This window comes from Sciurus carolinensis, chromosome 5 (genome assembly GCF_902686445.1).
Source record: "Sciurus carolinensis chromosome 5, mSciCar1.2, whole genome shotgun sequence".
Classification (NCBI taxonomy): Eukaryota; Metazoa; Chordata; class Mammalia; order Rodentia; family Sciuridae; genus Sciurus; species Sciurus carolinensis.
This window is the reverse complement of record NC_062217.1, coordinates 15,235,836-15,255,539: the sequence shown is the minus strand read 5'-3', so window position 1 is coordinate 15,255,539 and position 19,704 is coordinate 15,235,836. Positions and strand designations below refer to the sequence as shown.

Here is a 19,704-nt window from a genome sequence, read left to right as displayed (position 1 = left end):
GATGGAAAGGTGTGCCAGGGTTTCTTCCTAGGGCTCCCCAAAATGGCCTTACTGGATATCATTCAAGAAGGAAGTACGTTCACTGAGCAGCTGCCCGTGAACATCAGGTCTGAAGGAGAAAGAGGGTGCTCTCCTCCAGTGGCTCAGTGGGGCTCCCTGCAACACACCAAAGCTTGCAAGGATGCCAGCGTGCTGGCTGGATATTTCTCCACAGCTCAGGCTGATGAAAAAGCTAAAATTACATAGTTATTACAGCAATGAAGCACATCTCCAGGACAAGAGAGGGATCAGGCGTCAATCAGAGACGTGACAACAATGGAACCACCAGAGTTCACTGCACCCAGGAAGCAGTCTCTGCAGACCTCAGGTGCTTTGACATTAGTAAGACAAGATCACTCGTGATCCTACTGGACTTGTTCAATGCCAAGGCCATAAGGCCTATTCTTACCAAGGGAAAAATAGAAGGAACCTCCTGGGTCAATAAACTTCTAATAAGTCCCTCATTTTTTGTACACGTAAAAGAAGAAATTAAGAAGTATGTGTATGGCTGAGAGTGCAGCTTAGTGTTAGAGTGCTTGCCTAGCTAGCATGTGCCTGAGTTTGATCCCTAGCACTGAGGGCGGGGGGTGGGGGGGTGTAAAAAGAGATGCACTATCTATTGTCATGTATAACTAATTGGAACTTAAATAAATAAAATTAATGATTTTTTTAAAAGACACTATGCTACAAAGCCCCCCATATAAATTTGCCCTGTAGGTATGAATCTTAGCACCACCTCCAAGATGGGAAGGTGTGCCAGGGTTTCTTCCAAGGGCTCCCCAAAATGACCTTACTGGATATCATTCAAGATGGACTCATCTGCTGAGTCCCGGGCTGCAGAGGACCACACTGCTGTGACTAGCAGGCTTCTGATCTATGTTCAAACTTCACCTGCTCAGTGTCTGCTCCTAGTGCCGATTTCACCTTCTAATTGCTCACTAACACACTACATGGAGGAAGAAAAGTGAACACTGGATCAGTTCATTACACCTGGGGCCTATTATCTCTGATAAATAGGGAGAGTCAAATCAGGCAGATGGCCCCTGGGTGGGTCTTCCAACCAACACCTAGACACCTCAAAAGCATCTCAGGCTTCAAAATCAAATCCATCCCCATGTCTGATCCTCTTCTAGTATCCTACAGTCCAATAATCCAGGTGATTTTGCTGCCAGAAAATACAAGGCGGCCCTTAATTGCCCCCATAACCGATCTCTCCCCTCCCCACCAAACCCAACCCCAGATATGCTTATGAGCAGCACCTGAATCTGTCCGAGTCTCTTCTGGGTCCCGGCAGGAATCACAGCATCTCCTTCCTGGCCCCTTGCTGCATCTGCCTGTGGACCGCCATCTCTCTGGGCGGTCCCCATTCTTCTCCTTCCCCAACTGCTTCCCCAGGCTGCAGCCAGGGTGAGCTTGAAGAGTCTAAAATCTTTAATACTGTCCATAAGGTCCTAATAGTCTGTGCCCAGGCCTCTAGCACTCTACTTTGCAACCTAAGACATTTTTGATTCCTCAAATACATGATCTTGGTAAGCACCAAACACTTCCGTCAGGTAACTACACCCACAGAAGTGCAAAGCATCAGGTTCCCATCTGCCCTCCTTGTCTCCCCCCGTCCCCGCTACATGATCCTCTAGGTGATAGCTTCAGCCTTCCCAGGATGTGTGCCTCCGCAATGGTACCAGCATCCTACCAAAGCCCCTGGTGACATGTGGACTCTGCCTTCCAAGGACAATACCCAAAGGCTTATTGCCAGGGAGATTAAATGATTGTTAACCCAGCTGAATACACAAATTCCAAGCAGTACGGACTCAGCACACCTGCTCACCACTGTATGGTACCATCTGTCGGGGTGCCAGGTTTGAGCTAGGTATAATCACTTGTGGAGTAAATGACTGAATGAATGAATAAATGCTTAGACAGGCATTTGTGTTTTTCCTCCCAATTGATTCTTAGGTGATCTAGATGTGACTCATATTTACTCGACACAGTCTGACCTTATGTGCTCCCTCCCTAAACAGAGGGGCAAGATTTCCCAAGACTGGCATATTTTTAGGCACATGGGGACACTAAACACACAGGTATGCTAAGCCCAGGTCAACACCCAGCAAATTAGTTTTTATAAGCAATTCCAGGAGCTTCTAATGAACTAGAAAACAAATCTTCTAAACAGGCTATAGAAACCATCCGAGTTGAAAAAAAAATTCTAGATTTGAAAGAAGAAAAAAAGATTCCCACACCTTCAAGGCCACCAAGAACCAGTGTGCATCACCAAGACTTATCACTCTTACTCTTTGTCATTTGTCCCACCTTTACTGAAAATAACTACTGCTGAGCAGGCAGCTGAATTCCCCAGGCTACCTGCCATCCGCAAGTCCTTAGTGCTTGAGGAGAAAGGAAGGGTTCCCGCCCAATTTAATGATGCTTCCTTTCTCAGGACACAAACCACCTTGACAAAATTTGTCATGAGAAAAGACAAACTTTTCAGCAGGTCCTAATTCCTATTTCATGGCACACATCTACACAGAAAGGAATTCCAAGCTTTAAACACAATCCAGTTGTATTTTAGTGGTAAAGGGAAAGTCCTCAAGATTCTGCCTACTCAAATACATGACAATTCCCTAAAAACCTTCTGCAGGGTCCTTTCCATGCCAATCTTTGACATAGGACATAATTCATCACTTTTCTCTAAAACAATGTGTGGTTATTAGGCATTTACAGAATCCCACAGGCCTGATGAAGCTGAAGTCTCCTTCATTACACACGTCTGAGCACCTGCTATCTGCAAGGATTTCAAAGATGAGCGAGGCACAGTACCTCCCCTTTTAGAAGTCAATAGCTTAGAGAGGGAAAAAAAATCTATAAACATAGCTTCAAGACTTGGGTAAAGCCAGGCACAATGGCGCACACCTATAATCCCAGAGGCTTGGGAAGCTGAGGTAAGAATATCATGAGCTCAAAACCAGCCTCAGTAACTTAGCAAGGCCCTAAGCAACTCAAGGACATCCTATCTCAAAATAAAATATAAAAAGGGCTGGGGATGTGGTTCAGAGGGTAAATGACCTTGGGTTAAATCCTGGTACCAAAAAATAAAATAAAATAAAAAATAAAATAAATTAAATGAAAAATTAAATTAAATTAAATTAAAAAATTAAATTAAATTTAAAAATAAAATAAAAATAGACTACAGGTTAAGGACTTCTGTATACCTACTCAACAATGTATAGAATCATCTATTATGGTGCCTGGCTTGAGTCAGGTACACAGTCATTTTGAGGAGTAAATGACTGAATGAATGAATAAATGTCAAGACAGATGTTTGTGTTTTTCCTCTTCATCGACAAAATCACATGTGGCCCAAAAGAAGAGATGGGAATTAAAGTGTGTGTGATGATTAATTATATGTGTCCATTTGGGCAAACACATCTGGATGCCAACATGAAAGTATTTTTCAAATGAAATCCGTGTTGCATCAAGAGACTCTGGAAGGCCCACTATGTGAGCTGGCCTCATCCAGTCAGTTCAGGGTCTTTAAAAGAAAAATGACTCCAAAGAATAGGGAATCCTGTCTCAAGAGTCCCTGGGCTTGAGCTTCAAACACCAGCTCAGTCCTGGGGCTCCAGCCTCACAGCCTAGCCTGCAGAGGTTAGATTTGACATACCTCTGCTCTCAAGTGAGCCAATTTTTAAAAATCAATCCATCATCTCTCTCTGTATGTGCATTGTGACCCCCATGGGTTATGCTTTTCTTAGACCCTGACTTAAGGTATAAGTCATGTGGGAGTGAGAGCGTCCACTCTGGAGACAGACAGACTGTTCAGGCTGAAGCCCCAAGCCAGCTTTTACTAGCGTGAAAACTCGGAGGTGCTATTTAACCTCCCCACGCTGCATGTTCTTCATCTGTAAAACAGGAATGACAGGGTGGTGAAAGATGGAAGAGAGTGAAAATTCATAAAGCCCTGGTCACCAAGTGGTGCTCACTAATTGCTACCTGTTCACAGAAAGCTATGGCTTTCTCCTTTCATCGCCTGATGGCCAGAACCACAATCAAGACTAAGTTTATTAGCCCAACAACACTATCCACATGACCCAAGGAAACCCATTGTGCACCCAGCCTGGGAGCCGAGCTGGCAGAGGCCATAGCTAGGCCAGGCTGTGACAGGTGCAGACTCTGCCTTTGCAGCCAGAGCAGGTCCAACGAGTCCAGTCAGGCTGGAGATACACAGAGGGACACACAAGCAAGTGCAAGAGCAGACCCAGGCCTACTGTAGAAAGGAGTGAGCTTCCCAGGTTGAGACCCTCACCCGCTGGGGCCAGGTATTCCAGAAATTGCCAATTCCAATCTGCTTGCTCACTAGGCACTTCTCTGGCTTCTGTTCGGGTTAGACCAACCCATGTCTCTGTTAGGCCCCTGCCGTTCCCTATGCTCTGGGCTGGATAAGCGAGCCCCTCAGAGTCCCATATGTTAAAGGCTTGGTCGCCAGCCTGTGGTGCTACTGGGAGGTGGTGAAATCCTTAAAAGGTGAAGCTAGTGGGAGTTAGGTCACTGGCACTGTGCCCTTGAAGGGATACTGAAGATCCCAGCCCCTTCCTCTCCCTCTCTTTCCTTCCCAGAGACCAGGAGAAGAACAGGCCTCCTCCATCACACACTCCTGCCACCATGTACTGTGCCATCACAGGCCCAAAACGACAGGGCCGAGCAACTACCGGCTTAACCCCGCTCTAGACCATGAGCCAAAATACACCTTTTTCTTCTTTTAAATTTGTTATCTTAGGTATTTTGACACAGTGATAGGAAGCTGAATAACATCCTGTGACTGTAATCTCTAGTCACAGGAATGACAAATCTAGTATCTGCTTGGTGCCCATAAGTGCCCAATGACACTGAACTGCACGGTGCTGGCCTTGCACAGCAGGAGAGGGCTATGGGAGCTGACGGGGGGGGGGGGGGGGCAACATGCTGGGAAACACAGTGTGACCACTTGAGTCTTAAACCCAAAGTTGTTGGTTTTTTTTTTTTTTTTTTTTTTTTTTTTTAAATCCAGAGTTCAAAAAGTCCTGTAGACTCTGAGTCTGAAGGAAAGAGAGAAACTTGGGAGGTTTTAGGACTACAACTAGATGATTAAAACATCCTTTAGGAAATATCCCATACCCCAGATGACAAAACAGGCAGCATAACAATGGTTAAGAAGGAAAGGCTCCTGGAAGAATTCTCTCTCTGTCATGAACAAGCTATGTGAGGACAGGATGCTGCTTCTGCTCCTAGGAACCTGCTTCCTTCTCTGTGCAGCAGGAACACTATAGGCTTATCTCCTGGGGCTGTTGTCAGGATGAGACAAAATGCAATGTACAGGTACCCACCACCCCCCGCAAGGTAAGAAGTAGCAACAGCAGCAACAGCAACAAAAGAATGACAACAGCTCGACACATGAGAAAGAAGCACCACTGGGAAATGTTATGGTGTATACTTGGGAGGACACTATGGTTGAAGGAAATTCTTCAGTGTTTTCTTTCAAGATGCAAAACAACGTAAATTTTTCTTTTCCTTTACTTTTCTTTAAAACAGGCTCCCACTAAGACATCCAGGCCAGGCTGGCCTCTAGCTTGGTTCCTCCTGCCTCAGCCTCCTGAGTCACTGAGGTGCACTATCACAAGAAGAAAAAAAAAAATTATTGAACTGCATGGACCATCCCTTGAAAGTGTTGCTTGATCACTGGCAGAAAAAATGATAAGCTCAGGACCAGAACTGACCCTGTATTACTGATCTATTCTATGAGTACTTTTTATAAAATAGAAACTTCACCATTTAAAAAAATCTTATAATTTATGAAAAGTCCCAATTCCCCCACCTTAAAAAGAAAAAAGTCCCACACAGTGTCACGTAAGTTCATTGTTGGTCTGTTATTGGGCATCCAGCACTACTGGGAACCAGGAACAAAACAAAGTAGCTATTTTAAAGCCTAGATCCTGAAGTTCATGCCTAGGCCCACTCAAACACTTGAGACCTTCCAGGGGCCAGGCCCTTATTGCGACTATGTAAATCATTTGCCCCTAGCGATTTAGTGAAGGCTACTTAGGAAAAGCAATCGCAGCACTGTGGAACTCAATAAACTGAACAAGGCTGAAGTCTGCTAAAGACAGGCTCCTTGAGAGAAAGAAAAGGTGAAGACAGGATGGAGAGAAAAAAGGCAGGGTCCAAAAGGCACACCCAGAAACCAACAAGCAAAACATCTATGGAGAAGAGAACCCATTCTTCAACGGGGATGACCATGTGAAGTTCAGGCCACTCTTCCTGTCCAAGGAGCAGGAATTTTTCCACCAAGTTCTTTGGTTCCAGCCAGAAGTGGATTCCCACTCCACTCAGCACTGCGCACAGCCCCGGCCTCCACACTCCAGTTAGCCTAGGAGAGGACATGTGTTTGCTGTTCCTGCTTCTAGACATGCTCCTCACTCCTCCAGAGCCCCACCTCGCTGCCATAAATGAGCAACAGTTCTTGCACCATTTTTAGTACACTCTACCTAAGAAACATACAACATTTTGGACTGACTGTGTGTGTTGGTGCTGAAAGAGTTAAACTTGCCTATCGGGAACAGTGACTTTAAGTAGGAATAGGCACCGCTGTACCCAACAGCCACCTACAACTTTAAAATATTATTTGCCACCAAACCTTGATTCTTCGAATGCTGATGACTGCTTCTGACACTTTCTCGATGGCTGAGGGGAAGAAGAGGGTGACCGTCAACCGCACAGCCCCATAGAGTGTCATGGCCACAAACACACGACTGGCTGTGATCACATTGCCGAGCAGCACATAGGTGGTGAATGTCACAAACAAGATGATTTTGTTTGCAACAAAAAATGATGCCAAATTCATCCCTCTGAGGTAGGAGCTTCTCAAGACCTTCGAAATTTCCTTCCTGGAAAACAGAGTCAAATACATTTGGCTTTCAAGAAGCATCATGTCAGAAGTCATGAAACAGAGTACCCTGTGCATGAGGCCCCTTGGCAGGCAGCGGGTACATTAAGATAAACGACCTGCTATGTTATGGAAACATTGGCCAGCACAGGCCCTGGGGCAGCTTCCTCCAGTGACCACAAAGAGCACTAGATAACCCCTCTGTTTTTCCATCTGCCTGATGCTCAAGTCACTGTGGGTCAATCAGACCAAACTGAAGAATCATTCTACCAAATTTATTCAATAAGTATTCATAGTCTTAAGTCCTGGGCATCTCACCAACGGCAGTGGGATAAACAAGACACAGCCTGTCCCCTGCAGGAGCTCAGGAACTTGTGGGAGAAGAAAATAAGCAACTCCAAAGCTGGGAGATCCCAAAACACTGGAGCGAGCAGCAGCAGGCACAGAACGTCCCAGGGACCCAGGAGAGGTGGGAGAAGCAGCAGTGGAGTCTGGGAGCGCTGCACACTCAGAGGAAGGCAGAGAAGAACGAAGCGAAGGGCACGTCTGAACACTGTTCCTACAGGACTGGGCCAGGGCTACCAGAAGCTTCAAAGTCCCTCAGACTGGAGCACATTAAAGTAACCAAATACTTGAATCAAAAGTCAAAAGAAATTTCAAGACTCTAAAGCAAAACAAAAGGAAGAGTATTTCCATAGCCGTTTGGAATGGATAACACCCATTGGTATAGTCTGACCTAATTCAGATCTGCCCAGACTCTATCATCGTCCCATCTGGCTACATTAGCATAAATCATAGTTTTATTTTAAATGCAATATTCTCAAACAGTTGCATCTTGAAATCTTTGCTTATGGGGGATTTGGAGTATTCAAAAACATATACAAAAAAAGTGACACATATTCTCATATCACAAAGAAGCACATGATTTTTGCTGTAGGTGAACAATGAATGGAGGCACAGGTGAACATGGTATCTGGTGCCATTCTGCTTAAACCTACTGCCACATGCAGGGGTGGTGTCGGTCATATTTAAGTTCATCCTCATGCGAAAGCACAGAAAGACTTCTACTCTCATTCAGTAAAAACAGGAAATAGAAAAGCACAATAAACACAAAAACTTACCTTCTCAAATTGGTAATAAGCTCTGCAAACGACTTTTCCCAAGCATACATCTTTATTATTCTGATTCCTGTTACAACTTCATTCATGGTCCTGATCCTGGCGTCCGTGTAGGCTGCAGTTTTACTCCTGAGGGGGACAGACACGGGGGGTGTGGTGAGATATATGGCATTACAGACAATGGAGTGGAGGTGCAGCCTACCTTCCCTTATCAGCAGCAGGCACAGGCTGAGACCGTGGACCAGACGATTCCTTGAGCTCTGCTGATGGCACAGGCGGGTCCTTCTCACAGCCCGAACGGAAGAGGCAGCCATTAGGAAGCCAACAAGGCATCCCAGCTCCGTGAGTATTTCGGAGCATTTGCAATGTCCCCAGAGGAAGACATGAAAGTGGGTCCGATAGAATCAATCCATCCCCCTCAAGGGAGCCCAGGTGGAGGAGGCAGCAAGGCACCCGGGTCTGAGAATGGCATGGCTGGCAGAGGTGGAATGAAGTAGGACTAAAGTGCCAACTGTTCCATCAGGAAAGCAAAAAGGTTCCAGCCCACCAAGAGCCCTGGAACCGGGTCCCCCAAAGAAAAACAGAGGGCAGAGGAAACTCCCAGGGAGAGAGAACACCACAAGCCAAGACAGAGAAGAAAGAGTCCAAGGTACATCAAACAGCAGGGCGTCTCTACCAACTGACCACCCTCGCAACGACCCACTTCCAATTCTCTGGCACCTGCTTCAAGTCTAAGTCACTTCTACCATTGTCAAGCTCTTGGTCAACAGCCATTTTCTAACACATATGCTGCTAGGACTGTAAAACTTTATAAGACTTTATAGTATGTCATTAAGATCGACCCTGTGCTTAGGAAGCTTCTAATTCAATGGAAACAATTAAAAATAACATGCAAGAAAATAGCACCAAAAGACATGATAAAAATATATGCATTTAGAAGTCAGCCTAGGGCTGGGGCTATAGCTCAGTTGATAGAGTGCTTGCCTTGCAAGCATGAGGCCCCGGGTTCATATCCCCAGCACCGCAAAAATAAAAAAAAAAAATAGAAGTCAGCCTAGAAAATGTTTGCATTTATTATTGTTAAGATACATTTAAACAACGTCTACATATCTAACTTCTGCTTAGGGTTACTCTACTTACTGAGGCCACCGTGCGTGACAAGGCAGCTGGGAGCAGTGAGGGCCTTCACCTTCTCCCTTTAACACTGGCCTTCAGTTAAGCCTGAAGAGTGTGTAACATATGCAAAGAGGAGAGAGGCATTTATTTTTAATCAGAGGCATTTATTTTGTGTCTCAACAAAAGCATCAGGCAGATGTTGGCTGTTACCCACACGCGACATTGTTTCCACACCAGTATTTCTCTTACCGCAGAGATGAAAACAGCTTCCCAATGCAGCTCTGCAGAGGCAGGAGAATAATCAGAACTGCCATCCCCGCAAGACATGATATTCCTATTTCCATCCAGAGAAGAGCAGTCACTGCGATGGCCTGCAGCGGCCCCGCCCACAGAAAGTGTAAAAAGACTGTCACCTTCAAAGGAAAAGACAGCATGTTCTTAGGACTAGATTTAAAAAAAAAAAAAAAAAAAAAACTGTAAAAACACAGCACAGAAACACTCTGCTCAGAAACAGAAATGACCACAGCGGACTTCAAACCTATGAGGTGGCAATTCAAGGGTCTCTTGGAGATGAAGTCAAATGGGGCCACAGCGGGAGGCGTCAGGCCCTCACAGGAGCACCTGACTGGCAGCATAAGGAAGACTTTGAACTAATCTAACTCACAGACAACCTCAGAACATCCCAGAACTCTCTCTGCCACAGAATTGGGTCCATCTCCCCTGGGCTTCCCAGCACCTTGGGGGGCTGTACAATGGGGCCTGCTACCTTCTCCAGCTTATATATTATTATTATGTATGCTTATATGTATTAATGCATACATAACTCCTGGACAGGTTTCAAGCTTCTTTAGGCAGAAACTAAAATCTTCACCCCTGACAGTGAGCAGAGAAGGAGGAACCCTAGTTTATGTTGATGAATGAGTAACTGAAAAAGAAGTGGCCCCAGTGCAACACAGATCTGACCAGCAGCTACAAAGTCCTAGATTTTATGTTACAACTATAAGGTAAGTGTAAAAAATAAGTGGTCCAATAGAGGAAAGTCAATTATTCTACTTAGGGACCACCCACTTGGCATTATGTAGCAAAGGATTCTTACAGTCCACCCATTGTATAGACCACAGGGAAAAGATTCATCCCGCCCTCCAGAAGTTTAGCCTCTAGAAGACAAGAAAGTCAATTTAGCTGGCTATCCCACTGCCACAGGCCAAGAGTTTAAGAAGGGACAATCGAGGACTGGTAGGTAGTCAACCCAGTTGGGCAGGATTGCTGCACTCTGCATGCATATTACTGAAAGATGTTGCATGCAACATTCAAAAAGCAAAACCTGAATCTCTAGGATAAACACATATTACTACACATCTAAATTATACACAGGAGAAGTGAGATGTGTACTAAAAAGTGCCTCTGTCTTATGTCCTCAAAAGAATCCTGGCATTCCAATAGGTTAAACTAAAAGGTGGGGCATGCATGAAAAAGGAGCCCCTCGAGTTACCTGATCAAACTTGTTCACATCGTTGGACAGCAGGTTGACAATCTGGCCCGTGGTTGTCTTCCCCATGGCCATGTTACTAAGACGAAGTGCCTGAAAGAAAAGAGGAAAGGGGGAGAATCATATGGCTAGGTGATATTACCTCGTGCATAGAAAACAGCAAAACGGCACATTTTCCTGTGGACTTGTGTGTTGTAAAGGCCAAGGTGACTCGCGACAGCTGCTTTAAGAAGGCCACTGGCAGCTGTGGCCTCCAAGGACGGCAAGAGGAGGAGAAGGAAATAGGAAAAAATTCCACCTCACTTTTTAATGAATGTGAACACACTCAGTGTAGAAAAGGAGGTACGTTCACACTGAAGCACCTACCAAATAATTCTGAGCCAAGTGAGATAAGAGTAGAAAGACAGCCAAAGAAAAAAATTACAAGACTTGGATTATAAATGTGGACTCAATCAGTAACTCTCTGTACGATGTCATTTAAACACCTGGAGTCTTGGTTTCCTCATTCTGTGAATGGAAATGAGTCCTTGCCCTGCCTGGGTCATAGAATCACAACCGGAGAAATGACAAGTCATTACTGACTATCTGCTAGGAGGAGGAGACCAGGGGTCCCCAAAAACAGGATGACTGGTGAGTCATGTCTTCCAATCACCAGAGACAGGACCAGACATGCACACAAACACCTGTAATTCTGTGTGAAGGTAACGGTCAGCACACTGACCCAATGAATTGGGAAGAAGGTCGCCATCGAGGGATGCTATGAGCAGGAGGGACCCTGGGGCGCCAAGGAGAAGAAACTACAGAGAAGGGAAGCTAGAGTCTTGAAAAAAATGTGGAAGAGAAGCTGGGGTATATATAGCTCAGTTGGCAGAGTGCTTGCCTTGCAAGCATAAGGCCCTGGGTTCAATCCCCAGCACCACAAAAAAAAAAAAGAAAAAGAAAAAAAAGAATGTGGAAGAGTGAGTGTGTGGTTTTTATGTTACAGTGAGAAACTCAATCTTAGAAGGATGAAACTATGGAAGCAACTGGCCAGGAGATTCCTGGAAAGGGGGAAATGGGGGCTGCCCCAGTAGCCCACGCCAGAGGAAATGACTGTCAACCAGCACTGTATGAATGGAAAGGAAGGGCCAGGCAAGCTGAAAACACTTGAAATACAAAAAGTGCCAAGCAAACACAAGTGAATCAATTATAAAATATACAGAGAGCACGTGTGTGCGTGCACACACCTACGTGTGTATTACAGGAGAAACTTACTGTGCTTCAATTACTGAAAGCTATCCGAAAATATTTTTGAAACCAACATTATACACAAACACACAATCAGTCCAGCAAAAAGAAAATACACCACAGGTTTAAAGGAGTCAAAATGTGACAGCTAATTGTAATAGTAAAAATAAGGCCAAATGGTTCACTGAACGTGATCCTGAGCTGATCACTTTTAAAAAATTTCAAGGCAACTGTCCAACTTGAACTGTTTTTCACAGACGGCTGCTGACAACGAGGACTAAAGGGTAAGAGGGCATGGGTGACCATCTGTGCAAAAGACACAGCTACTCCAGGCTTCTGGGGCGGCTTGCCACCAGGCACATCTGTGATGGAGGTGGACCAAAGGCCAGGCTCCACAAGCTCTGACACTCGGGTTGGAACAGAAGTTGAGGAAAGGTAACGATGATTCTGCAGTCAATACCGAAATCCAGACTTTATCGAAAGAAAATCCATCGCACTTCTGACAGGATAAGAAAAAACGTCAAGTGAGAAGCAGACAACCAGCCTGTGCTTCCAGCCACCAGAGAGCAATGGGTCTGGTCTTCCGGCCACCAGAGAGCAATGGGTCTGGTCAACAGGTCTGGTTGTGACTTCCATTGTAAAATCGCACACTTGGATACAGCAGAGGAAGCAGCTGCCTGTCCTCAGGCTCTGAACCAAAGGCACACAGAACTGTGAGCCCTGACAGAAGGAAATGTGGGAGGTGGCCCCAAAAGGTCTGGCTTTCTGCCTGGGGGCATTTTCTGCCCAGACAGAACTGTAGTTTCCCCAGGCCAAGGAAAAAGAGGTGGTTGTTCCAAGTTGCAGAAGCATCTGGAATTCATAGGCCAGAGCTACAGAAAGGAGGCCCCAGGAGTCTCTGTGGGGATTTACCAAAGATATTTTGCCAGGGGCTTGACTGTCCGTGGACAGGGCAAGGCCCATGAGCCCCAAGACCAAAGGACAATTCTGGAGGTCATACAGTGCTAGGAGGTGCCAGGTGCTGCCCAACTACAGAAAAAAGTTCCTCATGGGGGTCTTCATAGGATGCCAGGGAGACCATACATTGGAAATAAAGATCTCCCTCGAGTCAGGACCATCCTTGGAATTCAGAGAGGAAATGCATGCTCTACATGAGATGCGCAGACAGAACCAATTCCTACAGGATCAAACTCAAGACCCTTCAATTCACACTCTATAATGTATCACTTATAACATTCGACACAGTAGAACAATTATTACACATGCAAAGAAACAGAAAAATGTGAACCAAAAACAACAGGGCGAAAGTAACAGAATTTTACCACTGTAGATGTCTTATATTTAAAGTAATGTAAACACGGAGCTATGACAAGCTGTTAATCCTTGAGGTAACATTAAAAGTACAAAGAGATCTTGCTAAAAAGCCAGTAAAGAAATCAAAATGGAATGCTAAAAGCTATTTGATTAACCCAAAAGACAAAAGTGAAGAGAAAAAAAAAGAAACCAAGGAAACATAAAAAATAAATAAATAGCAAGGACGAAGGTTTAAGTCTAACCTTCACAGTCACACTACAGGTAAATAGACAAATCATTCCATTTAAAAGTCATACACTGATATGAATACACAACCAGTGAAACACCACATCGTGTACAACCCATAAGAATGGGAAGTTTTACTTCAGGTGTGTATGGTATCAAAGTACATTTCCCTGTCAGGTATAAATGAAAAGAATAATTTTTTTTTTTAATTTTTAAAAGAGTATATTAAAAAGGAAAAAAAGTCAGATACTATCAGAGTAGATTAATGAAAAAGCAAAAAACCACTATATGCTATAGACAAGAGTCACTGTTTAACGATAGATTAAAAGCACATGGATGGGAAAAGATACATCATACCAACAATAAGCACTAGAAACCTGGTGTGGCTACATTAATACCAGACAGTATGGCCTGCGGGCCAAGCAATATTGCCAGAGACTAAGAGGACATTTCATGTAGACAAAGGAGATAGCTAACCACTCTGACTTGTGCCAGGTCCGAATTACTGAGTTTCAACATCAGAGACAAAAATACAAAGCCAAATGGGAAAATGATACCACTCCACAATCATAGCTGGAGATTCCCACATCCCTCTCTCAGTAATTGATAAAAGTGGACCAAAACACTAGTAAGATACAGAAGACTTGAACAGCACTGTAACCAGCTTAACATGAGATATATTATGGACTCCACAACCAAAAACTGGTCAACAGATTTTTAAGTCCACATGAGAAGTTCCCCAAAATAGACCTCCTGCTAGAACATAAAACAAATCTCAATACGTTTCCAAACATAAAAAGTTATGTAGAATATTCTCTGATAATAAAAATTTAAAAACCAGTATGACCTTTAAAAGCATAACTATTTGGAAATGAACAATTTTCTAAATAACCATGTGTCAAAGACGTCTCCAGGGAAACCAGATTTGTTATAAAAGCAGGGAAATCAAATATTTTTTAAAGAAATGATAATGAAAATATACTTTATTATAATTTGAGGGATACAACTATTAAAAAGTCTTTAAGAGGAAACTTGGCTTTAAAAATTTTACATTGAAGAAGGAGGTATAAAACTGATGCTCTAAAAGGCTACCTAAGACCAGGACCAAAGAGATAAACAGACAGAAAGTCTGTTCACACCTCAAGAATAGCATGTCAGGTAACCGACTACAGTTCTGTTGCTGGGCACAGGCTCTGCCACAAACAGTTGTCACTGGAACCCTAAGGAGCCATCTTCTGATAAGTCCCTATGACAAGCCAGATAACCAGATATGAAAACAACTTCACGAAGAATTATTTCTATTTCATAAATGAGAAAATAAGTAAAAAGTAGTCCTGCCTGACAGAGGACAAACACTCAATTTTGCCTTCATTCCTTTTTTTTTTTTTTTTTTTTCCTTTTGGCAGTCAGAGAGTCCAGGGCTTTATTTTGTTAACTATTTTCACCTTCTATTCCCTTATTCCTCCTCTGCCCATGAAAAGGTACACTCTCCCTTTAAGACTAAAATGGCCTTTTTTTTTTTAATGAAGTAAAGTTGCCACTGTTTCCCACTAATATAGAAACTTCAAATTTGGTGCTAATAAAGTATACGTGTTGTAATTCAGGACAGTTCATGTCCAAACAATGTAGAGAGAAAAAAATGCAAATCAATGCAAGATCATTCTGATAATATTGTGGTTCAACACTTCCTTATATTGCATAAAAGGCACAATTTGGTTAAATTTGCTTTTCTTCTGAAAGTAAAATAGTTCTGCCATGAGAACAATAAAAGGCAGACAAAACAAACTGGAATTATAAATGCCAGAATGAGGGTTAGTGTGCATCTTTAATAAGTCAAGAACACCTAAATATCAATAAGTACTATTAATCTACTAATTTAAAAAAACAGACAAGGCTTAGGGGGTAGCTCAGCAGAAGAGCGCTTGCCCAGCATCACAAGGTTCTGGGTTCAATCCCCAGAACTGTAAAGAAAGGGAGGAAGGGAAAGAGAAAGTACTGCAAGCACTTGACAAAAATGCAAATTGATAATGAATATATGCAAATATCCAAACTAATACTCAATGCCAGGTAAATAAAGTAACTAAGCCATATTTTTTTTCCTACCTATGAAACTGATGAAATCAGCAAAGATTTTTTTCAAAATGTTACATCCAGTCTGATCAAGGACATAGGGTCATCATACCACAGGGAGAATACATATAGTTAACAACTCTTTGGGAGGAAAACTAGTCTGTCAAAAGCCTTAAATTGTGTATAACCTGAGAAATTAGGGATGTGTTCAGAGCTTTAGCTTTAATCCCGTTCACTGCACTGTTTCTGTTTATAATACAGAAACACTAGAAAACAGTCTAAATGTCTAATTTTCCCTCACACTAGAATCCATATGGGCATGAAGAACAATACCATGAACTTGCTGTCAAAGGAGGGATTGAGATGGTTGGTTCCTGCTATGGGCAGGCCAGATGATACACTGGTGGTTAGCAGAGATCTTTGTCTTCTAAATCAAACATTAACTGTATTCAATTTTAAAAACATAAATTAAGTAGCGTCTCATTCTTTTGGGGAAAAAAAAACTGTTTCTTCTTTCTCAATTATTTTAATCAGTAAATATGAAACATAAAACCCAAGTGTGTACACATAAATATGACCATCTAAGGAATGGGAGAAGGGATGAGTTTTCCAGACTGAAGAAATACACTCTCCCTCTAGAAATCCAATCTTCATTTTAATAGAAATCCTCTAAAAGTCCGTTTAAAAGAGGTTGCACACTGTGGCTCATCTACAGGACATAGACTCCTCGTTACCAGCTCGCTCCAGCCAGGTGTCACTCACCCAGTCGTGGTGTGGGTGCTCCTCCCAAAGTGCTCCACCGTCCATGCTTTTGGGATTTGCATAGTTTGTCATTTTCCTCGTCCCTTGTTGTCATGCTATCTGCTGTTCCTTCAAATTCTTGTCAGAATCTCTCCCCATTTCTTGCTACTGTTTTTAGAAGGCTCAATAGTATTTCAAGTCAAGTCAGAATAGGTAGGCTCTGAACAGAATAGGAAAGCACCCAAGAATTTTTGGTTTTGGGGCTCGCTTCCTGGTTGGTGGCCCTAACCCAGTTGAATTTGTCAGATAATGCAGTTTCCAGGTAAACTGGGCATTACTGCAACAGGCAACTACAAAGAGCAGGTTCAGCTCACTTGAAGCAGAAAATTGCCTGTATTTTTCCAATATGGTCAGTCAGAGCTGCCTGGTCATGCTGCCACACCTGTTTCTGATTGCACAATCTGAAGACAGTCATTGCTTTGAGAAGCAGACCCAGGAACTGCCCAATATCCTCCATCCACAACCTTTGTCACGATACTGCTGTGGTTCTATAGAGGAAAACAAGATCCGAGGAAATGAAAAACAAAGACTGCACAAAATCAACAACCTGATGCGCTCTATCATCTGACAGCCCCGCTGGCCCCTGGGGTTTGTTTCGGTTTTGCCTGATTTTTCAAAGATGGCACCAAGCAGGCAAACCTGTAGAGAAGTCCCCAGGAAGCTCTGAAGGATGTGACATTCTCCTCCTAGAGGCACCCCCAGTTTCACCCCGCTGCTACATTTTTGCATGACATTACTATGACCTACTAGAGGGAAGAGGCTAGAAATCCACTCACAGGGCTGACCAGCCAGATCTGGCCCCGGATAAATAAGCCTCCACACCCGAGGGCCACGATGCAGACCCAGGAGCCACTCCAGCTGCGGAGGGCCCTGTGATACCTGTTCTCAGGTCAGGTTGGAAATCAGGCACTGGCTGCTTCTAAAAATCCAGGAGAGATGAATTCAGCAGGAGGAGCTTCTCCACCTTCCCTCACCTCATCCCCTCAGAGGGCCAGAAAAAGGACGCCTCGCCTTCCAGGCTGCGTGAGGTTCTGGCACAGGCCTGTCCAACGCCCTGGAATCCCAGAGGTTCTGCAACCCTGGCAGGACGAGGGGCAAAGCAGAGCACGGCCAGGCCCCAGCTGGCAGCTGCAGCACAGGGAGCCAGCAGTTTGCTAGTAAAGGTGCTAGATTAAAAACGTTACTCCCCAGAGGGGACCTGAATGTCACTGATACTTGGGAACCTTTGAGAAATCCTAGTTACAGAACTAAAATAGGTATTGTGTGGAGTGAAGGGTGGTCAACATATATTGTCACAGTAACTACGCTTTAATTCATAAGCTCCTCTAACACCCACGGAGAAAACAGACGGTGTGTTTTGATGGTAGCCTGTTCAGAAGGGTCCCATGACTTCTGCAAGGCCTCTCATGCCCAGAACCACCATCGCCAATTTCTGTGTTTCAAAGAGAAGCTCATCTGACTGGTGGGCCAAGCAAGAGAGGGAACAGACAGATGAGCGAGACGAGATGGCCGTGCTGAGGGCAGCAGGGGGAAAATGGAGACTGGGAAGCCCACGAGAAGGTGAGAAGGCGACCTCAGAGGGAGCAGAAATGAAGGGTCCCGCCCAGAGAAGCAGCAGAGCGCAAGCTTCTCCCATCCTTCTAAAAACTGCTTGCGGGTTTTCTGGTTTCTGTTTCAAAAAGAAAAGTTCAAAACTACAAGCAACAAAAAAACAAAGGTGTTGGGTTGGGGTTGTGGCTCAGTGGTAAGAGCGCTTGCCGAGCACGCGTGAGGCCCTGGGTTCGATCCTCAGCATCACATAAAAATAAAACAAAGGTACTGTGTCCACCTACAACTAAAAATATATTAAAAAAAAAAAAGGTGTTGGTAATCTATCTTCTCAAAAATGGCATGTTTAGTCACAAAAAAGCTCACATAGAAAGCCAATGCCAACTTTTTCTTGAGGTGCTGGGGGCGCGGTATCAGGGATTATACCACTGAGCTACAACCCAGTACTTTTTATTTTTTGAGACACAGTCTCACTAAGTCACTGAGACTGGCCTCAAACCTGCAATCCCCCTACCTCAGATTCCAGAGCTGGTGGGAGGACAGGTGCTGGCCGCCATACCCAGCCAACTCTTGGGTAACAATTATCTTTACAACTGTTTTGTCTACAACAAAGTTCTTGTTTTTCTTATCATGTACCTTCTTTTAGGCCAAGGTAGTCAGAGGAAATAATACTCCCTCTGTAGACTCACCATGGTACATAATTTTACTAAGAATTAATTGAAATGAGAAAATGTAATTTTCCCTTTTTCCTAACATGTATTTATCAAAGCTCTGACCTTGAGCAGCTGGCTATTGGACATTCCTAAAGCAACAGCACACACCTGTAGTACCACAAAATGAGCACGGTCCCTAGTTCCAATTCCCAACATCACCTATGAAGCGTTAAGACAATAGAGAGATCTATGCAGCAGAAAGGAAAAACACTGACAGAAGCAAGGACACGCTACAAAGCGATGACTCGTTCAGCACACACACTTTAAGAAGCAAACTTTATGAAAAGCAGCCATGTCTTCAATGTCATTCACCAGCAGATACAAAGAACTTAAGAGGAAGCAGCACAGCAACTAGGTGAGCTCTAAGTGTAGAGAGATAAGCGTATCAAAGAGCAGATGTGGGCCAACAGCTGTTACCTGGAGGACACAGCCCGCCAGGAAAATGACCCTGTGAGTTCAGCTAATGGGTTCCCCCGAGGGGGGGGGGGTAGGAAGGAGGAGAGGAGAACTTCAAAACAGCCAGGACCTGCAGAGGTGCTGGCTCAGAGCAGGGAGCAGGCAGGAGCAGAACCTGAAATTCCTCCTGTCCCTCCACAACTCACTAAAGGCCCATCTCTACAGTTAGGCAGGGTGAACTATTTTTTTCTGTGGATACTGGGGAAAGGTATGACCTAAACCTATTTTAAAAATTTAAATTAACCTGGAGGACATCATGCTAAATGAGATAAACCGGTTACAAAAGGACAAAAACTGATTCCACTTAAATGAGGTATCAGGAAGAGTCAAATTTGTGGAGACAGAAAATGGAACGGTGGTTGCCAGAGGCTGAGGAAGCAGGGAGTTAGTGTTTAATGGGTACAGAGATTCGGTTTTCCAAAAGGAAAGAGTTCTGGAGATGGATGCAAACGTAATTAATGCCAATAAATTATACTAGAAAATGATGTAAAATGGTAAATTGTATGCTATATATATTTTGCCCCAATCTTTAAATTTTTTCACAGTTTTTAAACTGAAAAATTTTCAAAACCAAACCAACTACTTTTGAAGAAGTGAAAGGAAACAATCATCAACCACAAATTTTGAACCTAGAAAAATATCTTAAAAGAATTAAGAAAGAAAAAAGTCAGA

The 19,704-nt window shown here is 43.8% G+C and overlaps 1 protein-coding gene across 9 annotated transcripts in view; it reads right to left on the bottom strand.

The window, feature by feature from the left end:
• The window catches only part of Abcc4 (ATP binding cassette subfamily C member 4), a 230,969-nt gene that overhangs the window by 148,900 nt on the left and 62,365 nt on the right, over positions 1-19,704 (bottom strand). For 8 of the 9 annotated variants that reach the window (XR_007108738.1, XR_007108739.1, XM_047552596.1 and 5 more), the window contains 4 exons: positions 10,682-10,771; positions 9,439-9,602; positions 8,077-8,202; positions 6,707-6,956 (listed from right to left, as the gene is read on the bottom strand). Coding sequence is in view for 7 of the 9 variants with exons in the window: in XM_047552596.1 (XP_047408552.1) it covers positions 6,707-6,956; positions 8,077-8,202; positions 9,439-9,602; positions 10,682-10,771 (630 nt within the window). In the remaining 2 variants the exon portion in view is untranslated. Of the gene's footprint in view, positions 1-6,706; positions 6,957-8,076; positions 8,203-9,438; positions 9,603-10,681; positions 10,772-16,276; positions 16,348-19,704 lie in introns of those variants that run through there. The other variant, XM_047552595.1, reaches the window with a different exon arrangement.